General features: G+C 33.8%; 1 protein-coding gene across 12 annotated transcripts in view; it reads left to right on the top strand.

Annotated features, from left to right (window-relative positions):
• The window catches only part of LOC136163454 (sodium channel protein type 3 subunit alpha), an 83,437-nt gene that overhangs the window by 31,218 nt on the left and 37,678 nt on the right, over positions 1–14,541 (top strand). For 6 of the 12 annotated variants that reach the window (XM_065927878.1, XM_065927881.1, XM_065927880.1 and 3 more), the window contains 5 exons: positions 2,344–2,688; positions 3,714–3,846; positions 5,163–5,401; positions 11,971–12,144; positions 13,185–13,541. In XM_065927878.1, coding sequence (XP_065783950.1) covers positions 2,344–2,688; positions 3,714–3,846; positions 5,163–5,401; positions 11,971–12,144; positions 13,185–13,541 — 1,248 coding nt within the window. Of the gene's footprint in view, positions 1–2,343; positions 2,722–3,710; positions 3,847–5,162; positions 5,402–11,970; positions 12,145–13,184; positions 13,542–14,541 lie in introns of all 12 variants that reach the window. The other 6 variants (XM_065927884.1, XM_065927885.1, XM_065927874.1 and 3 more) reach the window with 3 other exon arrangements.

The raw sequence follows: 14,541 nt of genomic DNA, 5'->3' as shown, positions 1-14,541 counted from the left end.
GATTGAATTGAACCATCTTAGGAAGTAGTGTAAGACAAAGCTGGTAATAGGGCTTCCATGGTGGCTCAATGGTAAAGAACTGCCCACCATGCGGAAGACGCGGGTTCAATCCCTGGACTGGGAAGATTGCCGGGAGAAGGAAACGGCAACCCACTCCAGTATTCTTGCCTGGAGAAACCCATGGCCAGAGAAGCCTGGTGGGCTACAGTCCATGGGGTCACAAAGAGTCGGAAAGGACTGAGCGACTAACACTTTCACTTTCTTTTCAAAGCTGGCATTCCTCTGAGTGCAGGGTGAGGTCCACCTCCATTAGAATCACCTAGAATGTATGTTTGAATTCTCAGATCCCAGTGTCCTGGGGTTTCCCTCATAGCTCAGTCGGTAAAGAATCTGTCTACAATGCAAGAGACCCAGGTTCGATTCCTGGGTTGGGAAGATCCCTGGAGAAGGAAATGGCAACCCACTCCAGCATTCTTGCCTGGAGAAGCCCATGGACAGAGGAGCCTGGCAGGCTATGGTCCATGGGATCACAAGAATCAGACATCACCACCACCACCACAGTGTCCTACCCTTGCTTACTGAATTCCAATTCCAAAAAGCTGGGACCTAAAAATACACACCAAGGTTTCAAAACATGAGTGTGGACATAAAAGTATTATATTGATAAATTTAAATTAAATGTGAGGAGATTAAAAACATCATCATTCCTTATTATTGAGGGCTAAATGAATGTCTTCACAATGTCTAATTTCTCGATCACTTTGATGACTGGAAAATCAGTCTAGCTACCGTCTGACATTGGGTAGACAAACCTGCTACATGAATTGAGTGTCACAAAGACACAGTCTCAGCCTGGATAAGCTGAGCAGTCATTAATTACCGTGACTATTTCTAACCAAATCCAAAGGAACAGCATATTTCTCAATGAATAGTATCTTTCCAGAATATCACTGAGACAGAGGGCCAAAAAAGATTATTCTAGTGCTTTGCAGTCAGGGAAAAGTCATAAGATAAAGGGCGTAATAAAATGGGGCATAATAAAATTGGCATGACCTAATTAGGCAGAGGGACCAAAAGTAAACTTAAGGGAGTTTGCCTTCTTTATGGTTTTTTCCTGCTAAAATGACTAATTTTGGTTTTACATTGAAGCTTCGTGGAAGAAAGGAAAGGTCTAGGTGTATTTCCAGCTGCATGTGGCTATGTATGCATATGTATGTGTATATATTTACATATGTTATCCAGCCATACAGAGACTTAGAACAGGTCATGAGAGGTCGCTGGGGCAGAGAAGGGGACAGAATATGGGAAATGCCATTGTTAATGAGGAAGAGAGTAAATGAAGATTCTGCAGGAGACTAGAGATGTTTTTGAAAACTATCATCAAGGCTAAAACAAAGAGTTATTTGGTGCTACCGATTTAAAAGCCATTCAAAAAATGAAAGAAGGGACTTCATGGTAAATTCTCATTTTTCAGTATCAGAAACTGTCTACTTGATTTATTCATAAATATGTGTAAGTTTTAAAGTTTTTAATCATCCAGCTCCTTTTAATAAAATTAAGTTGATATTAGAAGGATAAGCTGTCCTCTCTATCACCCTTATCAGTGAAGACATGTATAAGTATTTTTAAAACTAGTGTTAAATTTTAAGTAAGAATAGTAATTTATACAGCAATCTAGGAATTCTCTCTGTTGTGTTTGCTATGGCATATATTCTCTCAAACAAGGTGAATCATTAGTAGCCATTTGGAAAACTTAGCAAATTTAGAAGAGAGCATCATAGATAAGTTTTGTGGCTTTTATGCTCATGTGCAAAAGACAAGAAGGTCCAGAAAATAACAGTAATTTCCTTTTAGAGCTCAAAAAAAAAAAAAAAGAATGGAGAGATAATGCCTTTGTTTTTAAATCATTATCCAGAAGAAACATAGTTGGTCCAGACATTTTAAATTCAAGCCAACAGTCTGCCTTGAACTGTAACTTATTTTCCAAGTTGTATGCCCTTTCAGATTATAGCATTTAGGAGTGAAAGCCACCTACCAAAAAGAATCATCAGTCCTCTCCAGCATCAGGTTCCCCACCTAGAACATTACGATAACAAAACCCACCTCACAGGACTGCAGTGAAGATTAAATGAAGTGGTCATGCGCTTAGGAAACTGCATATTAGAACTCCTGATCAGAAAAATTACTTAAATTTGTATTGTGATCTTTAGTAAAAGTATCAAAACATACGTGTTCTCTGTAAATTTGATACACCCAGAAGCAGGTAGATTTTGCAATATTAAGACTTTCATTAAAGAGCTGTGTCCCCTGTCCCCGTTCTTTCCTTCCTTGCTCTCTCCCCAGTCTCTCTTAAGTATCCGTGGTTCCCTGTTTTCCCCACGACGCAATAGCAAAACCAGTATTTTCAGCTTCAGAGGTCGGGCAAAGGATATCGGTTCTGAAAATGACTTTGCTGACGATGAACACAGTACATTTGAAGACAGCGAGAGCAGGAGAGACTCACTGTTTGTGCCGCACAGACACGGAGAGCGACGCAACAGTAACGTTAGTCAGGCCAGTATGTCATCCAGGATGGTGCCAGGGCTTCCGGCCAATGGGAAGATGCACAGCACTGTGGATTGCAATGGTGTGGTTTCCTTGGTGGGTGGACCTTCGGCTCTAACCTCACCTACTGGACATCCGCCAGAGGTGATAACAGATGATAAATCAGCTACTACTGACATTATACACCAATTGGAAATGACCAAGGCCTGGGTGGTTTAGCCTGTCATACTATCCTACTTCCCCAAAATGAAAGTCCTTAAAAATAACATATGATTTTACTGAATGAAAAAGGCAATAGAATCTTGAGAACCAACTGAACTGTATGGGACCATGAACTGTCAAATGCTTTAGGTTGAAAGAGCCTGGTTTTTAGAGTTTGGGGTGAAAATTCCTATCTGCAAATTCAACACAGAACAATGGGCACTGTGACAACCTATTACAGATGTCTGTTCACCCAGAATTGTATAATAATCTATTCATATTCTGGAAATTTCATATACCTAAAATTAAATAATTTAATGACCAACATATTGATAACAGGCAGTTTCGGTACAACTGCCAATATTTTACAGTGATTCTAAAATGTTCTGGTGTCTATTAAATGACTTTAAAATGTTTTGATTTCTTGTAGGATGGCACATGGAAATAATTTTAAAAATCTCAGGAAAGCACACACATTTCATTGTACATCTGTGTTTGTGCATAGAAAAAAATCGGCCCATATGTGTCAATATTTTCAATATAGCCTCAAAGAAAACAATTCAGCCTTAATATTAATATTACATAATACTATTATTTGTTTTGGGGGAAGACTAATCTGATTTTTAATCAATGAGAAAGCTAAAATACTTTTCATTTGAATTAAATGAAATAATATATGATTTATGAAAAATTTCTCTGGAAATTCCAACAGGTAAACTAAAATATTTCTGCAACATAATTGCCTTATACAATTGCACCCAACTGGTAAATTCATGTTTTAACTCTGTAGGGTATCACCTGTGATTTTTTAAGTATTTATAACTTAATAATAAATTAGTATTTTATTATTACTTGAAAATTGTTACTTGGGAAAACTGCATGTAGCATGACTTTCCAAAGAAATGCTAATGTTGTGTTGTATTACTCACTGAAAAGGGTGGTTTGAGCCATCAGTATTTGGTTTGCAGGGTACCACCACTGAAACGGAAGTCAGAAAGAGAAGGCTAAGTTCTTACCAGATTTCAATGGAGATGCTAGAAGATTCCTCCGGAAGGCAAAGAGCCATGAGCATAGCCAGCATCCTGACTAACACGATGGAGGGTAAGAAGGCAGCCATGGGATAGTCAGCTTTCTATGATTATATAGTTTGGAGAACTATTACTTATTCCCATGGAATTACAAAAGTCAATTACCCAAGGTCAGAACTGTATAATGGGCCTAAGTAGATAATATATGGAATATACTATTATCACATTGATTACAAAACTAATATTGTCTCTATTTCTTTTTGATTCCAATTCTCATCTGCCGAGTGATTATTTCACCATTTGATAGCTCATCAGTGAGGATTTATCCTTATGCTATATCATCCTTAAGCAATTAGAGCAAAAACTTCTCTTTTTAAGTTTTGTATGCAGAAGCACAAAGAAACATCTGTAAAACTTCAACCTGTTCTCCAGGCACAGAAGTGGTGATGGGTTTAGGAGGCATATGGGTTGAGTTGGAGAAATCAAAACCTGTGTTCCATTTCCACAGGACCCTAAAAAAAGATCTTTCCTCCATCTTCCACATACACAGAAACCATTACATTCCTTTAATGAAGATATTTGTTGATTTTGACACACAGGAATGGACAACAACTATTACTTCCTTGTTCATTCATTAAAAAGTCCCCATTTCTTCAAGTTTGGAAGAATATTACATCAGTACTGTAATTTTATAAATCAATCAGAATTCATATCTAACATAAATTCTTTAGAAAACTTCAGTTATATTTTGTACCTTAGTCTATTGGTATATTGGATATGCAAATAGGCATATATTTCATATATATTTCATCCATTAAATTACTAGTACCCATTAAATTACTAGTACCTTTTTAATAGGCTAGAATTCTGAAAAAAAATGAGTAAATATGAATAACAGAACTAGATTTGGGGCTGAATCTATATTAAAAAGAAAAACATACCATATGTCGATGTGTAAAGATCAGTGCTATTGTGGAGACAGAGAGAAGAAAGGGTCACACATATTAATAAGGATCACAGCTTTAGAAAGTATTCTGAAAAAGCTCTTTCAAAAGAAACTAATTGATACGTTTAATAGTTCTCTAAAACTTACTTTAAAATCCTGTTTTGATAAAGAAAATATAGCAATTTAATAACCATTACCTAATTAATAGGTAATTTATTTAAATTGAGGCAAAATATTGAATTTGAAGCATTTTTTTCGGCTTAAAGACATTTTTCATAAATATTTTGTAAAAATATTCAATGGAATTGTCTTCTCAAGTCTGTTAAACTAATATGAACTTCTGTCCCCAAATAAAAGTATCAATTTTATCAAACAATGTATAATCTACAACAGTAATTTGTTTATATTGTTATTTACTATCTCATTCTTTATTGTTCCCCCAGAACTTGAAGAATCTAGGCAGAAATGTCCACCATGCTGGTATAGATTTGCCAATATGTTCTTGATCTGGGACTGCTGTGATGCATGGTTAAAAGTAAAGCATCTTGTGAATTTAATTGTTATGGATCCATTTGTTGATCTTGCCATCACTATTTGCATTGTCTTAAATACCCTCTTCATGGCCATGGAGCACTACCCAATGACTGGTCAATTCAGTAGTGTGTTGACTGTAGGAAACCTGGTGAGTTCATTTGAAGTTTACTTATTTATTTTGTCAGAAATAGAGCGGATAGACCAAAGAAGAAATCCATTTGTGCTATGCATATGCAGACCCCCCAAACTATACCCTCTTTCCTCATAGGAAGAAATATCTAAAGGAATATTGAAGGGATTCTCAGGGATAAGGTCTAGAATTCAACTGGTATGAATATTGACTGTTGAGATCAACATCTGTGCTGATTGATCATGGTGTTTTACCTTTTGTAAACTTGTTAAAATCTTTACTGTCGATCTTGCTGGAAAAAAACAGAAATCATGAGGTCTAATTCTGGCTCCATAAGCATGCAGTTTTAACACACACAGCTTATGAAGAAATAGTTCTTTGAAGGGAATACATAAAGATTGATTTCTGTGCAAATGAGGGCATAGTTGTTTCAAATTGAATTGCCTAATAAAATGCTTCAGTAGAATTCATACAGAGAAGAAATAGTTGATAAAAATGCATTTGTAATTTAGCCACAGTCTGGTTCATGTTACTTGGGTAGACAACTGTCTATGTGTATGCCGACATTTACATTTCTTCCTTCTATATGAAGAAAATGAAATGGATGAACAAGTAAAAAAAGAATTTACATAGTTTATTAACCAAGACCTTTATTTCCAGCACAAGATAGAAACAGAGTTCAATAGCATAAGAGGGAAATAAAAAGACTATCTCATGAAATGGAAAGAAAAAGATGAATTACCAAACCATATGAGGATAATTTTGCAACTAGGCTTCAGGAAATGCTTTAACCAAGGGATTGGATGCAGCCCAGCCATTCATTGCATCTTTTGTCTGTAGGTCAGGAAATAAGATCACCCATACCTTGTTGGTTCTAAATCTTGTAACCTCTGCAATGGAAAAACACTGAATCTCTTTTTCAGTTCCAGTTTAAAGACTCTCGTGATAGGACTCTGTTTAGCATAGCTTGGATCATATGCTCATCTCTGGTTTAACCAACATTGGTGAAGGTAGATTCATGTGAAAATTGCAGTTCTGAGGAATTACACAGGTGGAGGATTAATTCCCAACAGAAAGAAGAAAGGGAATACTGGGCAAACAACTATCTTAAGTGTCTACTTCAATAAGTGATCTCACCTTCATATATTATTTGACTCAGTATAACACCCATCAGATTCTTGAGACTTTCTTCATCTTTGGCACCTGTGATTTTTTTTTTTTTGGTCTGCTTGGCTCCTTCATCTTTCCAGTCACTCTATATTTCTGCTTCCTTTTTTGGACTTCTCTACTTTTGCCTATTAAGGCTATGTTTTTCACTCAATATTTGTATGTACTCAACAATTTTAGGTATTATCTACTCATAAGTTGTGTTCTATTTCTGTATTTCCAGCAGTTACAGATTATTGACCCAGGATAACTTTAAACATCTGAAAGATGATCTTTCTCACAGTTTATTTAAAGCCCTAAAAATTTCAAGTTAGTTTTGTATTACCTCTAGTAGTAGCCTTTCAGTTTCGAAGAGGCTTCCAGCTTCAAAATAGAAACCTTTTATTTCTTATATACAATTTTATATCAAGACCCATTGTTTCCTTTTTCTAGGTATCAATTTTTTTACCTCTATAGCTACCATTAAAATTGTATTTCTAGTACTCTACACTCAGTTTGGCTTTCACCTTGCCAAAGTATCTATTGTCTATATTTGTGGTTCAACAATCTTACCTGGTTTATAACACTCCCCCTCTAATCCCATCCTTCCTATGACATCTTATTTTCCATTGTTTCCTAACCAGTCACCACCAATCTTCTCAGAACAGCCTTGACACTATAACCCACAAATGTTTATATGTTTGTATATGGGAAAGTAGTTCACTGTTCTCAATATTCATATTTAAAGTATCCTGACTCAAATCACTTCATCTCAGTTCTTCATATTCTTTAAGGTCCAACCACAGCTTCATCTCTCCTCTAATATGACTCTCAGTCCATACTGAGCACACTATTCTTAACTCCTAATGCATTTCTGTGAATAGAACATGGTTGAACATTAAACATTTTATTGTTGCATCATAATTCTTATTTTTCAATTCCACTACATATTACTCCATGACAGAGATCACTCCCTACTTTTCTTTTGTATCTCTCAGAGTGTTTACATGGTTGTAAATGGTTGATAAATAACCAACTGGTTGTTTCCTACCCATAAAAGAACATGGGCTTTGGAATCAGGTAGAACTGGGTTTGACCTTATTAATAATGTAGCATCTGGACAAGTATGATAAAAAATTTTGAGTCTTTGTTTTCTATTATTGAAACGGATATAATAATACTCATCTCCCAGAGTTGTTGTGAAGGTATAATGAGATAATGTGAAAACACAACACTTTGCCTGGCATCTAGCACGTGCTCAATAAACAGCTTCCTTCCTCTTACGTACTCTATTAACCTTTCTTTGAAATACTGATGGAAAACAGTTCTGTTCTAGCTCTGTATTTTTCCCAGGACAGTTAGGGAAGTTGAACTGTTAGGAACAGTTTGGGAAATTTGTCAGAGTGATGCAGGAAATTGAGGTCTTAAAGAATTTTGATGTTGAAGCAATGGAGTTCAGAAGCACAGGATAAGAGATGTTGGATTATAGGATGATCAGACGGAAAAGCACTAGACTAAAACACCAAATTTGGGTCCAAGTCCAGTTGTCTGTGCTAAATATCTGATCTTGAAAAAGTCACAAATATTGTTTTCTCATGAGTACAATGTATTGGGACTAGACGGTTTTTCAAGTCTCTCCTCACGCTAAAAGCTATCACTTTGAGTATCAGTGGAGATAATGAGGTAGAGAAGTGAGGTGAAAAACTGATCAGTGGTTGACTGTAGCAGAACCATGGGTCAGCTGAGTTTAGTGTTAGGGAAACAAGACTCATGAAGATAGCACAGGTGACAGGAAATACTTAACTATTTGTAACCATAAGAACAGGCGAATGTGTAAACTGTTACTACTGGCTAAAAGATCATTAATATTCTCTCTTTCTCTCTGTGTGAGAGAGAAATATTGCTTATATAATGGGTACTTAGCTGACTTTAGATCTATGTTATATACCATAGATGGGTGTTGCATTGCATATTTTGTGAAGACTTTATAGTTTTCTTATTAAAGTCAATTTAAAATTTCTCTGGACTAGTTTATTACTATTCAAATTATTCCATACTGCCTTATAAATAAGGAAATTGAGTTTCTGGTTGAATTAATAACAAAAGAATGTGCCATAAAAGAGTTGTGGCACTTTTAGTCTTTACTTAGATAAACGTGCTTTTTTGTATCCTCCTTCTGCTGAAGCATATAAAAATTCTATCATTTCCCTGTTGATTACACTGATAGTTTAAGTTTAAAGAGACCTCAAATCTCTATTAAGTTTCTCTAAGATTCTGTTTTGCCTTTGTGTTTCTTTGTTTGTTTGTTTTAATGACTATTAAACACGTGCACTCATTTTACTAATTCTATAAGCAAAAAATCTTCCATCAAACATAGTAGGTTACATAATTCCTTCATCATATAAACATTTCCAACTAACCTGTAACTTTTTCTTCACGGAATATCAATAGAGATCTGTAGCTCCTACTCTATTTGCTTTTCTTACTGCAACTCTCATAACTAGAGATTAAAGATTCGTGATATCCCTCTATTATGCTAGACCCAGATGGGAACTTAGAAAATGATACCTGTTGTAAGGATTTTATAGGCTATTTTCAAATAAAAGCCTAAAGAAACATGATTAGCAAACTATTTTAATTAAATGGTGTGGTTTAGAATATGAATACAAAATCTTAGAAAAGGGACATAATTCTTTGAAGAAAAAAATGGCTTTGTTTATTGAAAGATAAAATCATTAGAAACCAAATTCAAGAACTCACCTATGAAGCCTCTTGCATCAATGAAGAAGTGCTATTTGGCTACCTAATTCCTTTCCTAGTATAAGAGAAAATTGATTATTGTCCCTTACTAACCACTACTAATAAAATTGTTATGTAACAATAATTATGGGTACACCACAATTTCTAATAAAATTTGCTAAGCAAAAATATACTGATAGAAATAGAAGAATATTAAACACAGACCTGATGAATCATCTCAATATCCTCATTTGACAGATGAGAGAAAAGAAAATCATAAATGTTGACTGATTTCCCATCATTTTTCTTTAAATATATTTCAATTTCATCCTCCAAAAAAGAATGAACAACAAATATTTAAAGGTACAAATCAAAAAGGCATGGGTATGATAAAACTAAAAGTATTAAAACAAGAGGTTAATAGTAATGGAATGAAAGGAGGCTATAGGTATGTCAAATTCACTACAAAGAATGGAATGTCAGTCTGGACAAGTAGAGATCCTGTGGAGCAAACTGACCAATATTCAAGCTTCAGCCTTTAGAATGAACATTTCTATCTTTTTAATGTATGTATCAACAGAACTTTCCTAAGTAAATACTCAGTAAAGAAATGTTCCTATCCCTGAATTGAGACCTTAACCCCTAACATTTGATCATCCAAACTTAAGTGTCCTTCAAAACAACCCAAAATGCTCACAATTTATTTACCCTTGGTCCAAACTCTCAGGCTGATTCTCATCCCTATCTTTAGTGCTTACACTTTTATTAATTGTCCTGTTTATTATTAATTGTCTCCTTATTAAAGAAGCTGCTTAGGAAACCTATAAATGTATTGTCCATAAGAAATTTATCAGCCTAGATGAATTGGGTTTGCAATTTCAACTTTTATGTCCTAATTAGCACTGTATTTATTTTCAAAGCCTAAAACAATGTCTAGTAAGTAATTAGTAATTTTTTATGAATGAATGAATGCCTACAGAAGCATGTAATCCAAACTTTCAAAAAACAAAGTTTCAACAGAAGACAAGATATAATGAGCTTATGTCCAAACAATAAACATTTGATGATTTTACTAACTGTCTTAGTCTTCTCCTAACCACTAACAATGCTGAACTAGATTGAAATGTAACAAAAACAATTATCAATGATTTTTAGGGCCTAAATTGAAACCATTTAAAGAGATAAAAGGCTATGACATTAAACTGCAAACTGTAATTAAAATGTTTTTAAATAGAAGTTTCATGCTATAAACTTCATGATTATAAACTTATAGGAATATCAATTTAAGACATTCCTTTTATAAATTTAAAAGGAATTGAAATTTAAGGGTTTTTTAAAATGCAGGACATCTTCATGTCATTTCAGAAGAACTAAAAAGTTCACCTTTATGATTTTCTACAGGAAGAGATATTTACCTGGATTGTTTCTAACTGAATTTAATTAATATATTTCTATAATTAGGCTGTTTATTTAGATAGTAGCTGCTTCTAAAACTTCAAAATTTATTTAACATTAACCAGGGAAAAAATACTCCAGGGGGAGTTCTTATATAAAATAAAAGAGAAAAAAACACTTTTAATGTGCAGTGTACCACATATCTGGATTTTCATGCAGTAAGCTTACTTGAATTATGTTTTACTTCTATTAGAATGAATGAATGATAACTGAAGTTAAGTTATTTTTTTCTGGGATGGGTATTTCCCTTAGGTTTTTCTGTGATTGGGGAAATGAGATGTTAGCTGCATTTACACATTTGTAAGAGTGGATCAAGATTTCCTTAAGTTAATATTTTAGGAAACCAAATAATCTTGATACTGTTATTTTGATAAAGTTCATTCAAGGTAAAGGCTGATTTACTTGCTAAGTGGATTGCTTTAGTCATAATATGCAGCTTTTATCTATAGTTAATTAAGATAATTGCTTTAAAAGAATTTTTCCAAGAGTAATTTCATAGCTCTTCATGTCCTTGGGTGTCTTAGCCTGTGGTTTTGAGTTAAAAAACAAAACCATTTTCAAATAGACATTCATCCAGCCTCTCAAATAATTTATTAATCCTAATTGTTGGTGTATGCATACTGAAAATGTTCTCCTACTGCTTTCAATTAAATCTGCAGTTCCTTGCTCTATTTATCAATTAATCTTAATTCTGAGGCACAAATCCAGAGATAATTATTATAGAAATATTTGTGGCAAATTCACTCTTATTTCAGAAATGTTTATGAAATTATAGAAATAAGAATGGTGTCTCATGAATAAAACAACATAAAAATCAAGAACAAAATATGGTTTTTCCTGATTTGAAGTAATTTTTGAATGACTTTCAATAATACATAGATTTGTTCTTACTGCCATATTTTTGAAAAATTGGTTGTGATCATGGTAGAAGCATAGGGTACAAAATAGCTATAAGTAGCTATTAATAACTATCAGTACTAATTATTTAATTTTAGATTTCAAATATGGACAACAAAATGTTATAAATTCAGCATCGTCTTGGAAATCTAGCCAATTCATTAGATAACACAAACCCACTTAAAATATTCCCCAGAAAAAAAAAATGCTAAACTTGTATATCCTTTTGTCACATTTCTTCACTTTAAATTTTAAATATTTTTACTCCTAACAGTTTAATATTCTTTACAAATTCTCAGTGTTAAAAGTTTGTCAATGCTTGTGAAGTACTGCTCTCTATGTTACTTTAGGTCTTCACTGGGATCTTCACAGCAGAAATGGTCCTCAAGATCATCGCCATGGATCCATATTATTATTTCCAAGAGGGCTGGAATATCTTTGATGGAATTATTGTCAGCCTTAGTTTGATGGAGCTTGGCCTGGCAAATGTGGAGGGACTGTCTGTACTGAGATCATTCAGACTGGTATCTGCTTAGACTATGTTTACATTCTATCTTTCATTGGCAAAACATTTATTTAAAAAATGAATCAGTGTGATTGTTTTTCAAGAATGATGAAAAATGGTTGAAACACTTCATAATTATTAGCTGTGTAAGACACATTTTAAAATACACATGTGCTTCTAAAATTATGTTTTAAATGCATTAAAAATATTTTGCTTTAAAGTCTATAAAGAAATGCAAATAAAAAGCTTACACACAACTAATCTTTTTATCAACTTATATTAGTAAAGGAACACAGAAGAAAATGTGTTCCCATTAGCATTTTAGAAAATGGTATAATGAATTGCTGAATTTGGCAAAAAAATTATTTAAAAATATGCAAACTTTTATAGGAAATTAAGTAAAATGTATATTTTTTAAATTGATACAAGCTTTTTTATGGTTAGTTTTCTATGATTGTGGCTTTCATTCTGTCTGCCCTCTGATGGAGAAGGATAAGATGCTTATGGAAGCTTCCTGATGGGAGAGCCTGACTGAGGGGGAAACTGGGTCTTGTTCTGCAGCCCATGGGGTCGCAAAGAGTCGGACATGACTGAGCAACTGAACTGAAATTTTTATGTTTACCAAAATTAGTTCATGTACTTTTATATTTTAAATGTAAACTATTAATACACTAAATAATACATTAATACATTAAAATATATAACTCATACTTTTAATACTTCTTTTTACTCTCTAAAGTATAATCAGAAGTGACATTAGTTTGCTAAATTCACAAATGTCTGTAATTAAAATATTAATTTGTTTTTATGGACATATCTGCTGATAAATCAGAAATGTTTTATCGTTTCTGAAATATTTGCTCTCATTTTTGCATTTAAATGATATTATGATTTGATTTACAATTCCAATTAACTTTTTTTATGGATTTGAATTAGTATGCTTTGAAATTTTATATTCCTCAAAGGTGGGTCTACAGGGTAACATACTGATAAAACGATGTCTAACTTTTAAAATTATGTTGTGATTACTACTAAGAGTACATTTTCACTTGACTACAGCTTCGAGTGTTCAAGTTGGCAAAATCCTGGCCCACCCTGAATATGCTAATTAAGATCATCGGTAATTCAGTGGGAGCTCTGGGTAACCTCACCTTGGTGTTGGCCATCATCGTCTTTATTTTCGCCGTGGTCGGCATGCAGCTCTTTGGGAAGAGCTACAAGGAATGTGTCTGCAAGATTTCCAGTGATTGTGAGCTCCCGCGCTGGCACATGAATGACTTCTTCCACTCCTTCCTGATTGTGTTCCGGGTGCTGTGTGGAGAGTGGATAGAGACCATGTGGGACTGCATGGAGGTCGCCGGCCAAACCATGTGCCTTATTGTTTTCATGCTGGTCATGGTCATTGGAAACCTGGTGGTATGTGTGAATTACAAACACTCATAATTAAGAACAAGATCAGACAGTAGGTGGGAAGGGGGCCTGATGCAACAGACATATCTGGTTTTACTATCAACAACGTACACTCAAATCCCAGTACTAGGACTCTGAGCAGGGACAAGTTACTTAACCTCCCTCAGGCTCAAATTCCCAACTATGAAACTGGAATAACAAAACTGAAATCTTGTGCTTTATGTGAGGATTACATGAGGTATATATATCTGTGAGTCGTGGGACAAAAATATTAGTTTTCCTTCTTCGAAGAAATGTTTTTAGCATCAAAACTAATTTGTTCTAATTTTATTTTTATGGCTTGAATTATTTTTTATTCTATTATTATTTTGACAAGATAATGATCTCCAGTAATTCTACACTGAAAAAAAGACTATTCTGTGTTGAAATTGTTCTTTACACATACATAGTTCATATTGTTTGTTTACTCAGAGGCATATGTTGCAAATCACCAAATTTTAAAGACAAATTTCAATGAAATCTTAGCTCTGTATTGTAATTATCCAAAAAAATTGGAAGGGGACTAAATATATTTTTCCCAGAATTTGTTTTATTAAAGGACAATTAATTATTGTAGTTTCAGTTATACACATATATAAACATTGACCAGATTTAAAGAGCTAACTTTTAGTTCTGACTTAAAAGCACTAATATAGAAACACAATTTGTATGTTTATGTGTTTTAATGCTTACATTTTTCAATTATGCACTGTCAGAGTATTTCTTTATGTCATCATTCTGAACCTTTCCTTTGAGAAGTACATATCAAATGAGATTTCTCAAAAAATGGTTTGTGGGATATATGTGGACATGCAACTTTTTTCAGAATTGTAAATAAGGAAGTTTTAGATTCTGAACAAATCTTATACAAAAATAAGGAAATAAACTGGGGTTCTGGCTAAGTTTGTGTCTTCCTAACATGTAACATTTTTTGAAATTCAGTAACTACATTTCAAGCTAAAAATAT

Source organism: Muntiacus reevesi, chromosome 3 (genome assembly GCF_963930625.1).
Source record: "Muntiacus reevesi chromosome 3, mMunRee1.1, whole genome shotgun sequence".
Taxonomy (NCBI): Eukaryota; Metazoa; Chordata; class Mammalia; order Artiodactyla; family Cervidae; genus Muntiacus; species Muntiacus reevesi.
This window is presented reverse-complemented; position numbering and strand designations above follow the sequence as displayed.